The sequence below is a fragment of the Triticum aestivum genome, chromosome 3A (genome assembly GCF_018294505.1).
Source record: "Triticum aestivum cultivar Chinese Spring chromosome 3A, IWGSC CS RefSeq v2.1, whole genome shotgun sequence".
NCBI lineage: Eukaryota > Viridiplantae > Streptophyta > Magnoliopsida > Poales > Poaceae > Triticum > Triticum aestivum.
Window position 1 is genome coordinate 673,592,928 of NC_057800.1, and position 17,300 is coordinate 673,610,227.

The 17,300-nt window shown below is 44.0% G+C and overlaps 2 protein-coding genes across 2 annotated transcripts; both read right to left on the reverse strand.

Annotated features, from left to right (window-relative positions):
• Positions 1–1,122: 1,122 nt before the first annotated feature.
• On the reverse strand, positions 1,123–5,573 carry LOC123063122 (exocyst complex component EXO70A1-like). Its single transcript, XM_044486858.1, has 5 exons — positions 4,600–5,573; positions 4,337–4,455; positions 4,125–4,231; positions 3,914–4,015; positions 1,123–3,026 (listed from the first exon to the last, which is right to left on the reverse strand). The coding sequence occupies exons 1-5, from the start codon at positions 4,772–4,774 to the stop codon at positions 1,559–1,561; spliced, it is 1,971 nt and encodes a 656-aa protein (XP_044342793.1). The 5' UTR covers positions 4,775–5,573; the 3' UTR covers positions 1,123–1,558.
• A 169-nt stretch (positions 5,574–5,742) lies between these two features.
• Positions 5,743–10,951, reverse strand: LOC123063120 (disease resistance protein RGA2). Its single transcript, XM_044486857.1, has 2 exons — positions 7,267–10,951; positions 5,743–6,424 (listed from the first exon to the last, which is right to left on the reverse strand). The coding sequence occupies exon 1, from the start codon at positions 10,701–10,703 to the stop codon at positions 7,296–7,298; it is 3,408 nt and encodes a 1,135-aa protein (XP_044342792.1). The 5' UTR covers positions 10,704–10,951; the 3' UTR covers positions 5,743–6,424; positions 7,267–7,295.
• Positions 10,952–17,300: the final 6,349 nt, after the last annotated feature.

The following is a 17,300-nucleotide window of genomic DNA, read 5'->3' on the forward strand; positions in this document are numbered from 1 at the left end:
TCTGTGACGATACACTCCGAGTCTCCGATGCTGCAGGCCAGCTTTGGACAGACGGACTTCCATCTCAAAAGAACTGTAGTCTACACCAGCAGCCGTGTCAATACCACCTAGGAGTATGATCCAACACCTAGTCAATATCTCAATACATTTAGTACAAAGTCAGTGCCTTGTTCGGTTCTTGTGATTGGTCGGCCGCTAGCTCCTTGAAAGCACCAATCGAAGGTAACACTGAACCTGGTATCTGACTGTAAAAGCCAAGCCAGGTTCAGTGTTACCAATCGAAGATAACGTGATTGGCAGTTCTCAAACAATGTAGTGCATCATCAAATGTGCATTGCCTGACATCACCTGTCGCCGGAACACATTCCCATCTGCAGGCTGGAATTAATGTGGTTGCCGCATGCATCATCTTGGACGATAACCATCACCTGGCCCTTCCTAGTTTTTATCGAAGATAACGCTCCCAGATGATTCCTTCTACAGATGGAATGATTCTGTACCTGGGGAGAGACTGGTGGAGGTATCATCTGCCTCGAGTCTTCAGATGCAATCACACAACCAATATATACTTAAAAAAGGAAGAGAGGACACTAGATTTATAAGTATATCGGAAGATTATTGGTTGGTTAATTGGCGTGTCTTGTTGCAAACGAATTCTAGCATCTCATAGTATCAACATGTAAAAATTTGCTTAGTAAAAGCTGATAGAAGAGAACGACATACCTAGGAAAAATCGGGTTGACTGTAAAAACTATGTCGGGTTGACTGTTAAAACTATGTCGCGTGCTGTAAAAACAATGTGTTACATGTTGCCAGGAAGCTAGTACCTTGTCTGTCTTTGTCTTCTCGAAGAAGCACCGGCTCCCCTATCCTTGGTCTCGATCTTGGAATGCCCCCACTCAGAAAGTACCGAGAACGTTTCTTTGTGTTTTGTTGCCTGGAGCGGCACACACTCCCCGCTCCTTCCAGAAGAATATGGCAGCAAATTCACCTGAAAGAAATATGGTCCGCAAACAAATTGTTGTAGCGGTTATTGGTAGCTGGCCTTGTCTGCTTGTTCATCTCCATCGTTTTCGCTGTCACATTCTTATTCAGGAGGGAATGACATATATTTCATAAAGATAACAGGAAAGGATGTCTTTAGGAAATAGCTCCAAGCAAGAAAGTACAAGAAGAGCCAACATAGCACATGAGGCAGCAAAGTTGTGTTCATCGTATGATTAATACAGTAACAAAGTAAAGACGAATGAAGATACCATGCCTCGATGCATTTACTAGTGGATGATTGGATGGAAGTGTGAAGCAAATATATAGGGGAGACGGCATTTCTATTTTGACATCCCGAAGTCCCAAGACTGAAACCTTATTCGTGTCACACAGATATAAGTTCTTAAGTATGTACGTTAAAGATATAAATAGCACCTCCATAGCAAAAATATGTCTTTAATTATACAGGGACAAACACAAGGGGCAGCAACATAGGTACAATATACAAAGCCTCTACTTGCACTGTGGTCTTCATCCACTTCCGCTCACAGACAGAAATTAAACTGCTACTTCATCCTTCAAACAATTCACTAATTTTGGTTTTCCACTCCGATTCAAATTCCCTCGCATTTTGTTCTGCAGACTGTCTCTGACTTGCCAAGTGTCCATGGTACGCTCGACTAACAAACTCAAGGATCTTTACACGAAGCTCATCTCGAAGAGTTGGACTAGGTACCTTCAAGCAAATCTGGCTACTGCAAGCTTCATTGAAAGACGAAGCAAAACTCTGCAAGGGAGTCATTGGCGGAGCCGTGTACCAGAAGTTGAGCAAGTTTATCCTTGCCTTTTTAGTGGGAGGCATGCTTTTTGCAACCTCCAAGGTGGACGTAACAGGTCCCCATGATGCAGATAGGTAACTCTTTATGTACCCCTTGATCAAGGATCGGCGTTTCTCAAACCACTTGGCTTTTACAGTCAGCTGTACGTCTGATTGCTTGACTTCTTGAAGTATGAAATGTATGTTGTTCATCAAGAATATGAACTGGAGTCCTTTAGAAGCAGCACATTGCTTTGAATGTTTATCAATTACTGATTCTAGATCAGTAATGAGCCCAGACACTAGACCACTTGTCAAACTCATTCCCTCAACTTTCAACAGACTGTCAGTGTAATCATGAGATAGAATCCTATCAAGTGAACCTTTATGCTTCACTAGGAGCATGATGTATCTCATGAGGTACCCACATATCGGCAGGATATCTCCATCCTGCACTACTTTTGGTGAGTTGTATGTATGAATTAAGCCTTTAAGTTCTTTAAGTATTCCCCTTACAGAGTCCTCCAGTTCTTGAAGAACATCTCTGATGGATTTTGTAGAGAAGACTTTCCTGAGAGTGGGGGCAGCATCTATGAGTGCTGTGTGCATGTTCAGTACACAGAATAGCTTCTCTGGTGACTTCCGCACCTCATGGTCAGATACAATTGAAGCAACAGTGAACAGACGCTTAATAGGTTTTTTCACTGCTTCTGAAAGGTCATCATGTGTAAATCCGTTGCGTGCACGATGATTCTGCATGAGGAGCTGCATCTGCAATGTCTTGAGAACACTGACAATATACTCCAACACTGCAGGCCAGCTCTTGATGGATTTCCAATGTTCCTCCCCTAAATGTTGGGGATCTACTCCAATGAGTGAGTCAAAGCCACCAATTAACTGGCACCCAGTGAAGATATCACAGTATTTGATGTTGAATGCCTGGTACAAGTCCCTTGAGTGCTCAGCTAAAATTTGCTGCTTTACTAGCTCCTTAAAAGTGTCAAATGACTTGAGACCAATTATAGTGTTGAACCTACAATCATGGTATATATAGGTTGAATTCATCACTAAGGAAGGATCATCAAGATGCTCCGTGTCAAAGGTGTCGGCGGTGCTTCGAGAGTTGAAGAAAGAAGAGGATTTCGTGGTGTTACTATTACTGCCTGAGAAGTGGCAACCTACCAAAGAAGGCATGCCAATTTTCCTATCTGTGTGCTGATGCCTGTAAATAAACGAGAGGCTAAGATAAATGTTGATGAACAGATCATAGAAGCTAGCAAGATTGTCATGTCAGGGTAACAATAAATTTTATGTTTTATTAGGGAACTGTAATAAAATCGTTTACTCTGGCAGGAAAAAAAAGTACAGTCAATCATGTTCCCTTAAAACCGAGAAAAGGGGATATGCTGGAAAAAAATGCCACGTGATAAAACAATGGACTTCAAATGAATGCTTGTGTCTCCTTTTATGTATTAAAAAAACTTATCATTTTGTGATTGATTACTGGAACTGCACTTAGTTTTTTTTTCTATTAATAGGCAGGATATATGCCGGCAAGGGAAATTTATAAAAGCTTGAAGTGGTACCAAAAGGGAAGGGGGTGAGTTTGTTTTGTCGATTTTCATAGATGCCTAACAGTTCAACTGTGTTCTAACCTCCCACCTAGCAGTATCATCTACCACGGTGTTTTGACCTGGCTTGGTCTTCTGCATTGCACGTCAGGCCTTCACCAAAATGAGCAGGAGGGGCTTCGACACGACGACTATTTTGGTGCCTTGGTTCATCTGGAAGGACTGTAACAACAGGGTTTTCAACAATGAGCCCATGTTGGTAGAGCAGCTCATCGACAGAGACAAGGATGAATACAAGCTCTGGTACATGGTGGGAGCAAAGGGTCTGTTGCGAGTTTTGGCTTAGCCTTGTACAGTTTTTATTTTATTTCGGTACAGTTTCTATTTCTTTAGTCGTATCGTTCCTTTGAGTGCTTGGCCATTCTTGGTTGTTCCGACTCGTTTACTATCTTAATGCATTGACATGCAGTTCCTCTTCATGGTCTAAAATATAAACCCCAAAAGAACATGCAAGGTTGATTAAGGATTTGTTCAGTACCTGCTGGCAACGAGAACTCCCTCATGAAGATACAGAATATTGCACAAACAGTCGGCTTGTTTTTCCAAAGCATCTGCTGTCTTGCTCTTCCAGCCATGTTTTCTATATCAAAACCCAGAGGTCACATGAAATACATTAGAAAGTTGGGGCGATATAATACTGCGCCAGGCTGCTACCAGCACCCAGGAAACATATGTAAGTAGTAATATACCTTCTTTTGACACCCATAACGAGTGTAGTAACCTTCTGGTCTTTGACTGCCTCCCCAAGTCCAGCGATCACATCATCTTTGTCAATTATGAGTATCTCTGCTTGGACCTAGAAGAAATGCGCAATATCAGTGCCCTGCTCTTTCCTTAAAAAAAATGCATTGTATATGAAAGAACACAGCCACGGACTAATCATTTCAGTTTCAGCATTCACCTTACACATTTGCAAGCACTCCTTTAAGTTCTTCTCAATCACGTTTTTCTCACTTATCCTGTGCGCGCTAACATGATCTTCTGTCAACTTGCTTGCTGCCACTGAAGCTCCCAATACAGCTGAAACAAACAGCTACAAAATGTTAAGAGGTGAAAAATATCTGTAAATTTTCTCCAAGCAGCATGACAACTTGTGATTCATTAGAATCAAGGGGTTACATAACATCAGACAAACTAGAAGCAGACAAAAAAGAGAATTCTTACTTGGGGTAGTTGGCCTGTGGATGTGGACAAGAACTAACAACATATGTGGTGGGATGAAGTGCAAAGCCCATCGGAGAGTAAGCCGACACTGCGTAACATCATCCCCCACTGCCAGGTGTACCTTCTCACTTGCAGGTCGAGGTACAGTTGCCAGATCCATGAGCGCTGCTGTCATTTATTTCCTTTAGTGCATTAATTAACAACATTCATGCACATGTTAGCTCCACCTGTACTTAGAATCCCCAGATGGTCTGTGTTCTGTGGTTTATTGTCTGCACAGATGCGCAATGCCCTCTGTTAATGGTAGATTATTGTTTTAAAGATGGAGTTAAGTTTCTCTTAGGCCGCTAGGAAACAAAGAATAACTCCAAACCACAATGGGCTTATCTGGACAGCATATTCTGATTTTGAAGGAATGATTCTATGAAGGAGTGTAGGGCAAGTTTCTGTCAGCTTCAAGGAAATTTCCTAATCTGAATGGGACAATAAGGAGAGGTAAAACCAAAGTTCTGATGCTCAACGCATCATATCTGTCTAGTTCTGTACGTCGGGTACAATGATCATCCTTGTTAACACAGACAGAACGGCGTATTCACACACACTTTTAGTTGCTACAAGCTCCATTCCAAAATGGATGATGCTTTAGATGTGCAGTCAAACTTCTCTATCTTTGAAAAGTAATAATTAGTAACACAATTTTAGTTGGTTATGTTGAAATTGTACTCATTAGGTTTGTCGTGCATAGGTTTCATAATATTTCCCGACTCCTTTACACACCATATTCATATAAAACTAACAGTAAAAAATTTGAATTAAAACCACGACAAGTAATTTGGAATGGAGGGAGTAGTTTGGAACGGAAAAAGTACAATTAAGTACAAATTTGATTTATATGGCAACCAGATACCCCTAATTCTTTCCCACAAAACAAAAAGATACCCCTGATTCTTTCCCCGTGATTCCCCTATTTCACTCCCCCAATGGAGTTGAATCACACCTTATGGTCCTGAAATGGACAAATATTTTGGTGAAGGCCCACATTACAAAAACGTCTCATGTCAAGTAAAGAATGGCAACTCCTACTATATGGCACACGATAATGAGGAAACAAGGATTTCAGTACAACTTGTAGTATGCCAGCAATTTATGTACAACATACACATTATTTCAATTTCAACCATTTATATGTATGGTGTTGATGTTTACTATCGGAAACAACTACACAATTTACAGGGAGCACTAATCCATTTATCCTGTTCATATGGCAGCATTTACATTGCAGTAACTAGTTAGTGTCTCACAAAACCTGTGGTATGCTCTCTCTTGAAACACTTGCATTAACACTTGATCTTCACCTTTCTGGGATTATACCTTCCGAGAGTCATACATCTTAGAGATTAACTGAAATGCCAAAGCAAAGCAAAGCAACTTCATGGGTAAGTGAAGTGACAGATGGAGACTCCATATGCTGGCAAGCAATGCAGTCAAATTAGGTTTTTAAACTATGACCACAAGAGCTTCTACTCCATAAGTTCCAGCGGATTTAGCTTGCGGTACATAAGTAGGCCATGCCTTCGAATGATCAACCGCATTTGCATTGGCCAGTAGATAGTGGTTGCTTCTTCACAAAGCTTTGGAGTTCCCAAGAATCTCATCAAGACATTCCAATTCTATTTGTAGGTATGCTTTCAAGTGTACGTAGAGTGCTAGCTTCATGTATGAAATCCAGATATTGGCTCCATAACACACAACACCATCGGCAGAAACCTAGCAGAGGTGAGCAGAAGATGAACTATGAGGAACACCATGGTCCAGAATCCAAATCCTAAAAATAAAAATTGATGATGGTGATAAACCATGAACCAAGGTATGAAATACTTAAGTAACATTTTAACCAATTGCATTGCCAAATGGAATAAAAAAATGACAAATTCAAATTTCCCCCTCAATGCAGCTAGTATCATACTATTCTGCTACCAATGTAATGGAAGCTAGAGATGGGATGTAGTTGAATGAAAAATGGAACCAAGAGGGACTTCTGCAGAAGCAGTGACTTTTCTTAGTTTTTGGTCATCAAACTAACACAGCAGCTATCGAAGACCAAAGACGGGGATAAACTGGGGCATACTATAATTGGTGCTACCTAGCTTTTGTTGAAGGCACAACACTGCGATGCCAAAAGTTACTAGCTCTTGTTATTGCCTGAGTCTTACCAGTTAAGTAATTTCATCAGCGACTTGCTGTCAATATGTACTAATCTGTTGCAAGACAATAAATCCTCACGGAGGTAAAACAACAATCCTACCAGCTAGTGGACCCTAATTACAAGCAAACTACCCCAAGACAGTAATCCTAGTCGGCAACTAAATTAGTGCAAAATAAAAGAATAGAATAACAAAGATGTGCACTAGACAGTAAAGATTCGAAGTAAACACAGGACGATACGCTAGTGTGTGGAACACTAAATATATTTATTTTTTACAGTGGCCACCACTTAAAGCTCCTAACCATAAAGATATCAAGGGTTATCAGAGTGATCCTCAAGGACCTCTGATTAGTTAACTCTAGCATATAGAATAAATATGTTCATGACTAGTTTAAAGACTAAAATCATAAAACACTGCAAAAAGATCAAGCAATACATCATTGTATTGTAAGAGAACATACCGTGCAACAAACTAACACAAACCATACAATTAGTATACTGTGATTTGGGAGATAAAGGCAATCTTCTCCCACTCTGGACCTTGCCTCTCAAGTAACCCTTCAGTCAACCTCGAGTCACACCCAACCAAATGAAGAAATTCCAGGGATGGCGGGATACTGCTCGGCAATGACTGAAACCCTTGGCAGTGTGATATACTCAGTTTATTAAGAGATGTCATTCTCTTCATCTCAGAAGGTAGGGACACTGCTGTGACCATTGGACACCTCTCAATGATCAAACTTTTCAGGAAAATGGAGCTTTCCAAGGTAGCCAAGGAGGAAAGGTTCAGGCAATTCTCAAAGCACAAGTGTTGAAGTGTTGTAAAATACCTTGAACCAACTGGCAAGACAAATGATTTGATATTCTTGCAGTCAATTATCTCTAAGGAAGCGAGAACAGTTAAGTGTTGCAAACACAAATTAAGCCTTGCATCATCCATGTCGCACTGCCATAACCGTAGTTTTCTTAGTGATGTTAGTAACTTAAATTTTTCGGCAGCCACTGATCCCCAACAACCCCTAATGTTTAGAACCTCGGTAGCTTCAAGGTGTTGCTGATGTAATAAGAACCCTTCACTCAGAATACTCGTGGAAGAAATTTCCAACATGAATTTGCTTGATCTAGATGAACAATGAGGGGACAACTTGAGATGTGAAACTTTACTTCGTTCTACCGTCACTCTTTTTATTGTATAAGGAAGCAAGGGCACTTCATCCAACTTTGGACAGTTTGAAATCTTCAACTTTTGCAGGGAAGGGAGAAATGAGTTACCAGTTTCTCCTGTCCAGCGAACTAAATTCGGCATGTCATCAAATTCAAGATCCTTTAGAGATTGAAATGCCATCAAGCCACCATAGAACGAAGGGCCAATTTCAGCAACAGAATTCATTTCCTTCAGGTGCAACACCCTCAGAGATGGAAGCTGCCCCAGAGGAGGAAGCCACTCCCACCTTCTGCAATTAGCTAGATACAGGCATTTCAGGTGGGACAACGTTTTCAGCTGCAACCACCTCGGCGATGATGCCCCTTTGTACCTTGCAATGTGAAGTTCTTCCAGATTGGGATGAGGTTGTAAGCAGTTCAATACTTCAGCATCTATGTTGGGACCAAAATCTAAATTGGCAACACTCCATTCAAATTTTAAAATGTTCACATGTTGCTTATTTGCCAATTGAGCTTCGCAAGCTTCCTCTTTGCATTGAACATTTTCCAGATTCTTGATGCTAAGAAGCCCATGAAGATCCCTCATATCCTTCAATTCTTCTAAGGTTCGCCCCTTTTCCTTTTTAACATGGAACTCAACAGAACCTTGAAGGTTAACCAGACTACCAATACCTCTTATTGTTGAGATGTATTTTGACTCGATGCCAAGATGTCGCAAGCTGGTCAACTGGTGCATACCCTCAGGAAATCCATCAAGCTGGCACTTCTTTGGAATATCAAAAGTCTGAAGATGCAGTAATCTGCTCACAGATTCAGGTATGGTCTTGATAGTATCAGGAAGTGCTATGTAGCGTAGATGAGTTAGTACGTCAATTGCTTCGGGTAACTTGGATATATCACATCCGGTAAAATCTAACGTGCGCACATTCTTTATCTCAGCGAGAAAACCATCTGGGATAGGACTCGGGGGCATCAAAGGATCTCTAAACACAATCAGTGTCCTTAATCTCTTCAGATAGTTTTGATTTTTTATCTTTCCTAAACAGTTACTTGAAACTGACAAGTGTCTGATGGTTGGCAGTATGTTTTTGGACATGTCACCTTCGACCCTCCCACAATCACCATCAGAAACCATTTGTGCCAAGTCATGAATCAAGTCATGCATGAGATAGAGCCTTTTGTTTCCTTGCTTGACAGTCTGAAAGAATGACCTCAACAAAAGTTGTTTGAAATACTCTTTACCACAATCCTCCATGCTTCTGCCATTTTCCATCTGAATGAAACCCTGTGATATCCACATCCTAACAAGTTTCTTTGGCTCAAACTTCCAGTTCTTCGGAAATATACTGCAATATGCAAAGCAACACTGCAAGTGTGGTGGCAGATGGTAATAGCTTGACAAAAGTGTGGCGACAATGTCACCATGAATATCTGTCTCCAAGATACTGTTCCAATCCCTTGCCCTTCGAGTACCACTAAGCGTCCCGCCAATAACTTTAGCTGCGAGAGGAGATCCTCTTAGCTTCAAAGCAATCTTTCTCCCAATCTCCTTCAACTGAGAATATCCAGAACTCTCCTCACAAACCAACGCGTGCTTCTTGAGCAACAACCAATGCTCTTCGGCACCCAATCCAACCAACATCATTGGGATCCTTACACCTAGCATGTCAGCCACCATCTTCGTGCGTGTAGTCACGACTATTCTGCTACCTTGCTGACCATTCTGCAGAGGTGATAGTAAAGCTTTCCCCTGGTCTACGTTCTGCCAAAGCTCACTCCCGTTGTCATTCCAAACATCATCAAGGATGAGCAAGAACCTCTTCCCTGCAACGGCAGAAACCAGCGACTCCTGCAGATAATTAAAATTGAGTACACCACGATAGTCCTTCCCCTCTTTGGCCAGCTGCAATATCTCCCTAGTAAGCTCCATCACATGCATACAGCTTGAGACGCACACCCACATCCGGAGATCGAAGTGAGCCTGGATGCTCACATCATTGAAGGCCATCTGCGCCAGCGTCGTCTTGCCGATGCCGCCATCGCCAACAATGGCAACAACCGGGACACCCTGGTTCCCGAGTTGAGCAGGGCCATTGCATCCGACTAACCTTTCCAGCAGATCAGCGAGCTCGCGGCCGCGGCCAAAGAAGGTGCTGTCGACTGGGAGGGCGGAGCTAAAGTTACCAAGCCGCGGAGAGGTAGCCGATTCGTTGCCAAGCCACGAAGAGGCGGGCGCGTCCAGCTTCAGGCCGCGGTGGGCCATCTCTGTGTAGGCCGCGGAGGCGTCGGTGAGATTCTCGAGGACGGAGGGGAGCCGATTGAGGGGCTCGTCGGAGCGGAACAGGCGGCGGCAGATGGAGAGGGAGAAGTCGAGGATGCGGCGGAGCTTATGGCGTGGGGCGGCGAGGGAGTCGGCGAGGCGGCCGTAGTGGATGTCGTCGAGGAGGTCGTCGGCGTCGTGGGCCGCGTCCCTGAGGCGGTGGAGCCAGGCGACGAGGGCGGGGTCGGAGGGGCGGCGCCGGGCGCGCTCGACGTCGGCGGCGTTCACCTGGAGGCGGAGGAGCTCGCCGGAGAGGCGCGCGAGGTCGGCGGGCGCGTCCCCGGATCCTCCCGGGAGGTACCGCGCGAGGTCGTCGGCGAAGGACCTGGCCCGATCGCCCAGGCACTGCAGCAGCGGCGACACCAGCCATCTCGCCGCCGCGCCGGCCGCGCCGGCCGCGGACGGTGGAGCCATGTCGGGGGTCGGGGAGGCTGTGCTTGCCGGTGGTCCCGAAGGTGGGAGTGGCGCGGTGGGAGGGGCGGAGGCACCGCCGCGTCCATGGTGAAGTAGGGGTCCGGGGGGGAACGGCGAGGCCGCGCGGCCTTGGAAACTTCGAAAAAATCGAAACTTGGACGAAGTTTCGCTGCTTCTCGTCTCCTCCTTTCTCGTTCGTCACGATAGGGACAAGAGGTTCGCATCGGGAATTTCGTTGGGCCGGTCTCTTCCGGCCAATTCACCTTGAGGAAAGTATCGTTTTCCCCCTTAAATCCTGTCTAATGGACCGATTTCGCCCCAAAGTCTAAAACCTGATCAATCAGCCCCTAAACTTTTTAAAACCGGATCAATTCTCCTCCATGGTGGTTTTGCACCAGATTTAGATGGTTTTGACTAGTCTCCTTGCTGACTGGACAGTGCTGACTTGGCAGATTTCAGGTGTTTTCATCGATTGGGGGAGCCGGTCGACCAATCAGCCCCCAATTCAGGTGACTTCGGTCCCTGTGCATCGACCAACCTCCCTGTGCCTGGACGACGACGCCCAACCTTGCCGCGACGGCGTCAAGCACGCCGGCGGCGTCCGCCCACGCCGCAATGGCGTCCGCCATGCCGCCGGCCTCCACGCCGCCCGATGGTGAGTCAACCGCCCCCCTTTCTTTCCCGTCGAAGTCATCTACTGCATGATCTTAGTTTAGGAGAAATCAGAGCTGCGCTTAGAAGTCATCTACTGCACCCAATTTTGCTGCCATGGCAGGCAGATCGTGGAGGTGTAGGATAGATCATAGGAAGATTGTTTTTATGGGTAGGTCATGAGCTATGTAATGAGGTAAAGATTGTTTTTTTGGGCAGGTCTTCTCGATGAGGCAGCAGATGAAGAAGAAATAAGTTATGTGTCACTACATTATTTTGGCAAATTTGAGACAGTGGATGGATTGCTTGTATACAACGGAGGTCTGATGATTACTTTTCCGTTCGATAGGAAAAGCCTAAAGTTTGAGCTTTTGTTGTCTTATGCTCAGGACATATATCATGTACAAAGAGGACATTGTAGGGGGGATTATAGTTACAAGATGCACTGGCTTGTTCCAGGGAAAAAACTGAGTGAGGGTTTGCAATTTATTTTTGATGATTCAAGTGTGGAGAAGATGGGGAATGCAACACCTATTGGGTCATGTGCAGAGATCTATGTGGAGGAAGTGCAGTTGTGTGAACAAGCAGTAAAGCAGTTACAAAACAGAGTAGATGATGTGCCTGTGGTAGATGATGTGCCTGTGGTAGTTTCAGAAACATATTCCAAGCATAAAGGTAGCAGATTTGCATTGGTAAATGTGGATGTTGTGGAGACAGACATGGTCGATGAGATGTTTTTATCAAATGTAGCAGCTTTTGTTGGGTAACGTAGTAATTTCAAAAAAATTCCTAGGCACACGCAAGATCATAGTGATGCATAGCAACGAGAGGGGAGAGTGTTGTCTACGTACCCTCGTAGACCGAAGCGGAAGCGTTGACGCAACGTAGAGGAAGTAGTCGTACGTCTTCCCGGTTCAACCGATCCAAGCACCGTTACTCCGGCACCTCCGAGTTCTTGGCACACGTTCAGCTCGATGACGCTCCCCGGGCTCCGATCCAGCAAAGCTTCGGGGAAGAGTTCCGTCAGCACGACGGCGTGGTGACGATCTTGATGTTCAACCGTCGTAGGGCTTCGCCTAAGCACCGCTACAATATGACCGAGGTGTAATATCGTGGAGGGGGCATCGCACATGGCTAAGGAACGATCACGAAGATCAACTTGTGTGTCCTAGGGTGCCCCCTGCCCCCGTATATAAAGGAGCCAAGGGGAGGGGGCGGCCGGCCAAGGAGGGCGCACCAAGGGGGAGTCCTACTCCCACCGGGAGTAGGACTCCCTTCTTTCCTAGTTGGATAAGGAGAAGGGGAAAGAGGAGGAAAAGGGAAAGGAAAGAGGGGGCGCGCCGCCCCCCTTCCCTTGTCCTATTCGGACTAGGAAGGGGAGGGGCGCGCGGCCACCTCTTGCCTCCTTTCTTCTTCTCCCTTAAGGCCCATGTAGGCCCAATAACCCCCTGGGGGTTCCGGTAACCCCCCCGGTACTCCGGTAAAATCCCGATTTCACCCGGAACGATTCCGATATCCAAATATAGGCTTCCAATATATCGATCTTTATGTCTCGACCATTTTGAGACTCCTCGTCATGTCCATGATCACATCCGGGACTCCGAACAACCTTCGGTACATCAAAATACATAAACTCATAATGAAACTGTCATCGTAACGTTAAGCGTGCAGACCCTACGGTTCGAGAACAATGTAGACATGACCGAGACACGTCTCCGGTCAATAACCAATAGCGGAACCTGGATGCTCATATTGGTTCCTACATATTCTACGAAGATCTTTATCGGTCAGACCGCATAACAACATACGTTGTTCCCTTTGTCATCGGTATGTTACTTGCCCGAGATTCGATCGTCGGTATCTCAATACCTAGTTCAATCTCGTTACCGGCAAGTCTCTTTACTCGTTCCGTAATACATCATTTCGCAACTAACTCATTAGTTGCAATGCTTGCAAGGCTTATGTGATGTGCATTACCGAGAGGGCCCAGAGATACCTCTCCGACAATCGGAGTGACAAATCCTAATCTCGAAATACGCCAACCCAACATGTACCTTTGGAGACACCTGTAGAGCACCTTTATAATCACCCATTTACGTTGTGACGTTTGGTAGCACACAAAGTGTTCCTCCGGCAAACGGGAGTTGCATAATCTCATAGTCATAGGAACATGTATAAGTCATGAAGAAAGCAATAGCAACATACTAAACGATCGGGTGCTAAGCTAATGGAATGGGTCATGTCAATCAGATCATTCACCTAATGATGTGATCCCGTTAATCAAATAACAACTCTTTGTTCATGGTTAGGAAACATAACCATCTTTGATTAACGAGCTAGTCAAGTAGAGGCATACTAGTGACACTCTGTTTGTCTATGTATTCACACATGTATTATGTTTCCGGTTAATACAATTCTAGCATGAATAATAAACATTTATCATGATATAAGGAAATAAATAATAACTTTATTATTGCCTCTAGGGCATATTTCCTTCAGTCTCCCACTTGCACTAGAGTCAATAATCTAGATTACACAGTAATGATTCTAACACCCATGGAGCCTTGGTGCTGATCATGTTTTGCTCGTGGAAGAGGCTTAGTCAATGGGTCTGCAACATTCAGATCCGTATGTATCTTGCAAATCTCTATGTCTCCCACCTGGACTAGATCCCGGATGGAATTGAAGCGTCTCTTGATGTGCTTGGTTCTCTTGTGAAATCTGGATTCCTTTGCCAAGGCAATTGCACCAGTATTGTCACAAAAGATTTTCATTGGACCCGATGCACTAGGTATGACACCTAGATCGGATATGAACTCCTTCATCCAGACTCCTTCATTTGCTGCTTCCGAAGCAGCTATGTACTCCGCTTCACATGTAGATCCCGCTACAACGCTTTGTTTAGAACTGCACCAACTGACAGCTCCACCGTTTAATGTAAACACGTATCCGGTTTGCGATTTAGAATCGTCCGGATCAGTGTCAAAGCTTGCATCAACGTAACCTTTTACGATGAGCTCTTTGTCACCTCCATATATGAGAAACATATCCTTAGTCCTTTTCAGGTATTTCAGGATGTTCTTGACCGCTGTCCAGTGATCCACTCCTGGATCACTTTGGTACCTCCCTGCTAGACTTATAGCAAGGCACACATCAGGTCTGGTACACAGCATTGCATACATGATAGAGCCTATGGCTGAAGCATAGGGAACATCTTTCATTTTCTCTCTATCTTCTGCAGTGGTCGGGCATTGAGTCTTACTCAACTTCACACCTTGTAACACAGGCAAGAACCCTTTCTTTGCTTGATCCATTTTGAACTTCTTCAAAACTTTGTCAAGGTATGTGCTTTGTGAAAGTCCAATTAAGCGTCTTGATCTATCTCTATAGATCTTAATGCCTAATATGTAAGCAGCTTCACCGAGGTCTTTCATTGAAAAACTCTTATTCAAGTATCCCTTTATGCTATCCAGAAATTCTATATCATTTCCAATTAGTAATATGTCATCCACATATAATATCAGAAATGCTACAGAGCTCCCACTCACTTTCTTGTAAATACAGGCTTCTCCAAAAGTCTGTATAAAACCAAATGCTTTGATCACACTATCAAAGCGTTTATTCCAACTCCAAGAGGCTTGCACCAGTCCATAAATGGATCGCTGGAGCTTGCACACTTTGTTAGCTCCCTTTGGATCGACAAAACCTTCTGGTTGCATCATATACAACTCTTCTTCCAGAAATCCATTCAGGAATGCAGTTTTGACATCCATCTGCCAAATTTCATAATCAAAAAATGCGGCAATTGCTAACATGATTCGGACAGACTTAAGCATCGCTACGGGTGAGAAGGTCTCATCGTAGTCAATCCCTTGAACTTGCCGAAAACCTTTTGCGACAAGTCGAGCTTTGTAGACAGTAATATTACCGTCAGCGTCAGTCTTCTTCTTGAAGATCCATTTATTCTCAATTGCTTGCGATCATCGGGCAAGTCAACCAAAGTCCATACTTTGTTCTCATACATGGATCCCATCTCAGATTTCATGGCTTCAAGCCATTTTACGGAATCTGGGCTCACCATCACTTCTTCATAGTTCGTAGGTTCATCATGATCTAGTAGCATGACTTCCAGAACAGGATTACCGTACCACTCTGGCGCGGATCTCACTCTGGTTGATCTACGAGGTTCAGTAGTATCTTGTTCTGAAGTTTCATGATCATCATCATTAGCTTCCTCACTAACTGGTGTAGGTGTCACAGAAACAGGTTTTTGTGATGTACTACTTTCCAATAAGGGAGTAGGTATAGTTACCTCGTCAAGTTCTACTTTCCTCCCACTCACTTCTTTCGAGAGAAACTCCTTCTCCAGAAAGTTTCTGAATTTAGCAACAAAAGTCTTGCCTTCGGATCTGTGATAGAAGGTGTTTCCAATAGTTTCCTTTGGATATCCTATGAAGACACATTTCTCCGATTTGGGTTCGAGCTTATCAGGTTGAAGCTTTTTCACATAAGCATCGCAGCCCCAAACTTTCAGAAATGACAACTTTGGTTTCTTGCCAAACCACAGTTCATAAGGCGTCGTCTCAACGGATTTTGATGGTGCCCTATTTAACGTGAATGCGGTTGTCTCTAGAGCGTATCCCCAAAACGATAGCGGTAAATCAGTAAGAGACATCATAGATCGCACCATATCTAGTAAAGTACGATTACGACGTTCGGACACACCATTACGCTGTGGTGTTCCGGGTGGCGTGAGTTGCGAAACTATTCCACAATTTTTCAAATGTACACCAAACTCGTAACTCAAATATTCTCCTCCACGATCAGATCGTAGGAATTTTATTTTCTTGTTACGATGATTTTCAACTTCACTCTGAAATTCTTTGAACTTTTCAAATGTTTCAGACTTGTGTTTCATTAAGTAGATATACCCATATCTGCTTAAGTCATCTGTGAAGGTGAGAAAATAACGATATCCGCCACGAGCCTCAACGTTCATCGGACCACATACATCTGTATGTATGATTTCCAACAAATCTGTTGCTCTCTCCATAGTACCAGAGAACGGTGTTTTTGTCATCTTACCCATAAGGCACGGTTCGCAAGTACCAAGTGATTCATAATCAAGTGGTTCCAAAAGCCCATCAGTATGGAGTTTCTTCATGCGCTTTATACCGATATGACCCAAACGGCAGTGCCACAAATAAGTTGCACTATCATTATCAACTCTGCATCTTTTGGCTTCAACACTATGAATATGTGTGTCACTACTATCGAGATTCAATAAAAATAGACCACTCTTTAAGGGTGCATGACCATAAAAGATATTACTCATATAAATAGAACAACCATTATTCTCATATTTAAATGAATAACCGTCTCGCATCAAACAAGATCCAGATATAATGTTCATGCTTAACGCTGGCACCAAATAACAATTATTTAGGTCTAATATTAATCCCGAAGGTAGATGTAGAGGTAGCGTGCCGACTGCGATCACATCGACTTTGGAACCGTTTCCCACGCGCATCGTCACCTCGTCCTTAGCCAATCTTCGCTTAATCCGTAGTCCCTGTTTCGAGTTGCAAATATTAGCAACAGAACCAGTATCAAATACCCAGGTGCTACTGCGAGCATTAGTAAGGTACACATCAATAACATGTATATCACATATACCTTTGTTCACCTTGCCATCCTTCTTATCCGCCAAATACTTGGGGCAGTTCCGCTTCCAGTGACCAGTCTGCTTGCAGTAGAAGCACTCAGTTTCAGGCTTAGGTCCAGGTTTGGGTTTCTTCTCTTGAGTAGCAACTTGCTTGCTGTTCTTTTTGAAGTTCCCCTTCTTCTTCCCTTTGCCCTTTTTCTTGAAACTAGTGGTCTTGTTGACCATCAACACTTGATGCTCCTTCTTGATTTCTACCTCCGCAGCTTTCAGCATTGCGAAGA

Bases quoted from the DNA above. Each gene is read 5' to 3' on its own strand.
- LOC123063120 (XM_044486857.1), bottom strand. From the start codon at position 10,703: ATGGCTCCACCGTCCGCGGCCGGCGCGGCCGGCGCGGCGGCGAGATGG.
- LOC123063122 (XM_044486858.1), bottom strand. From the start codon at position 4,774: ATGACAGCAGCGCTCATGGATCTGGCAACTGTACCTCGACCTGCAAGT. The intron at 4,456-4,599 runs GTAAGAATTCTC...TGTTTGTTTCAG, and splicing joins CCACAGGCCAACTACCCCAA to CTGTATTGGGAGCTTCAGTG. The intron at 3,027-3,913 runs GTACTGAACAAA...GTTTATTTACAG, and splicing joins GGAGTTCTCGTTGCCAGCAG to GCATCAGCACACAGATAGGA.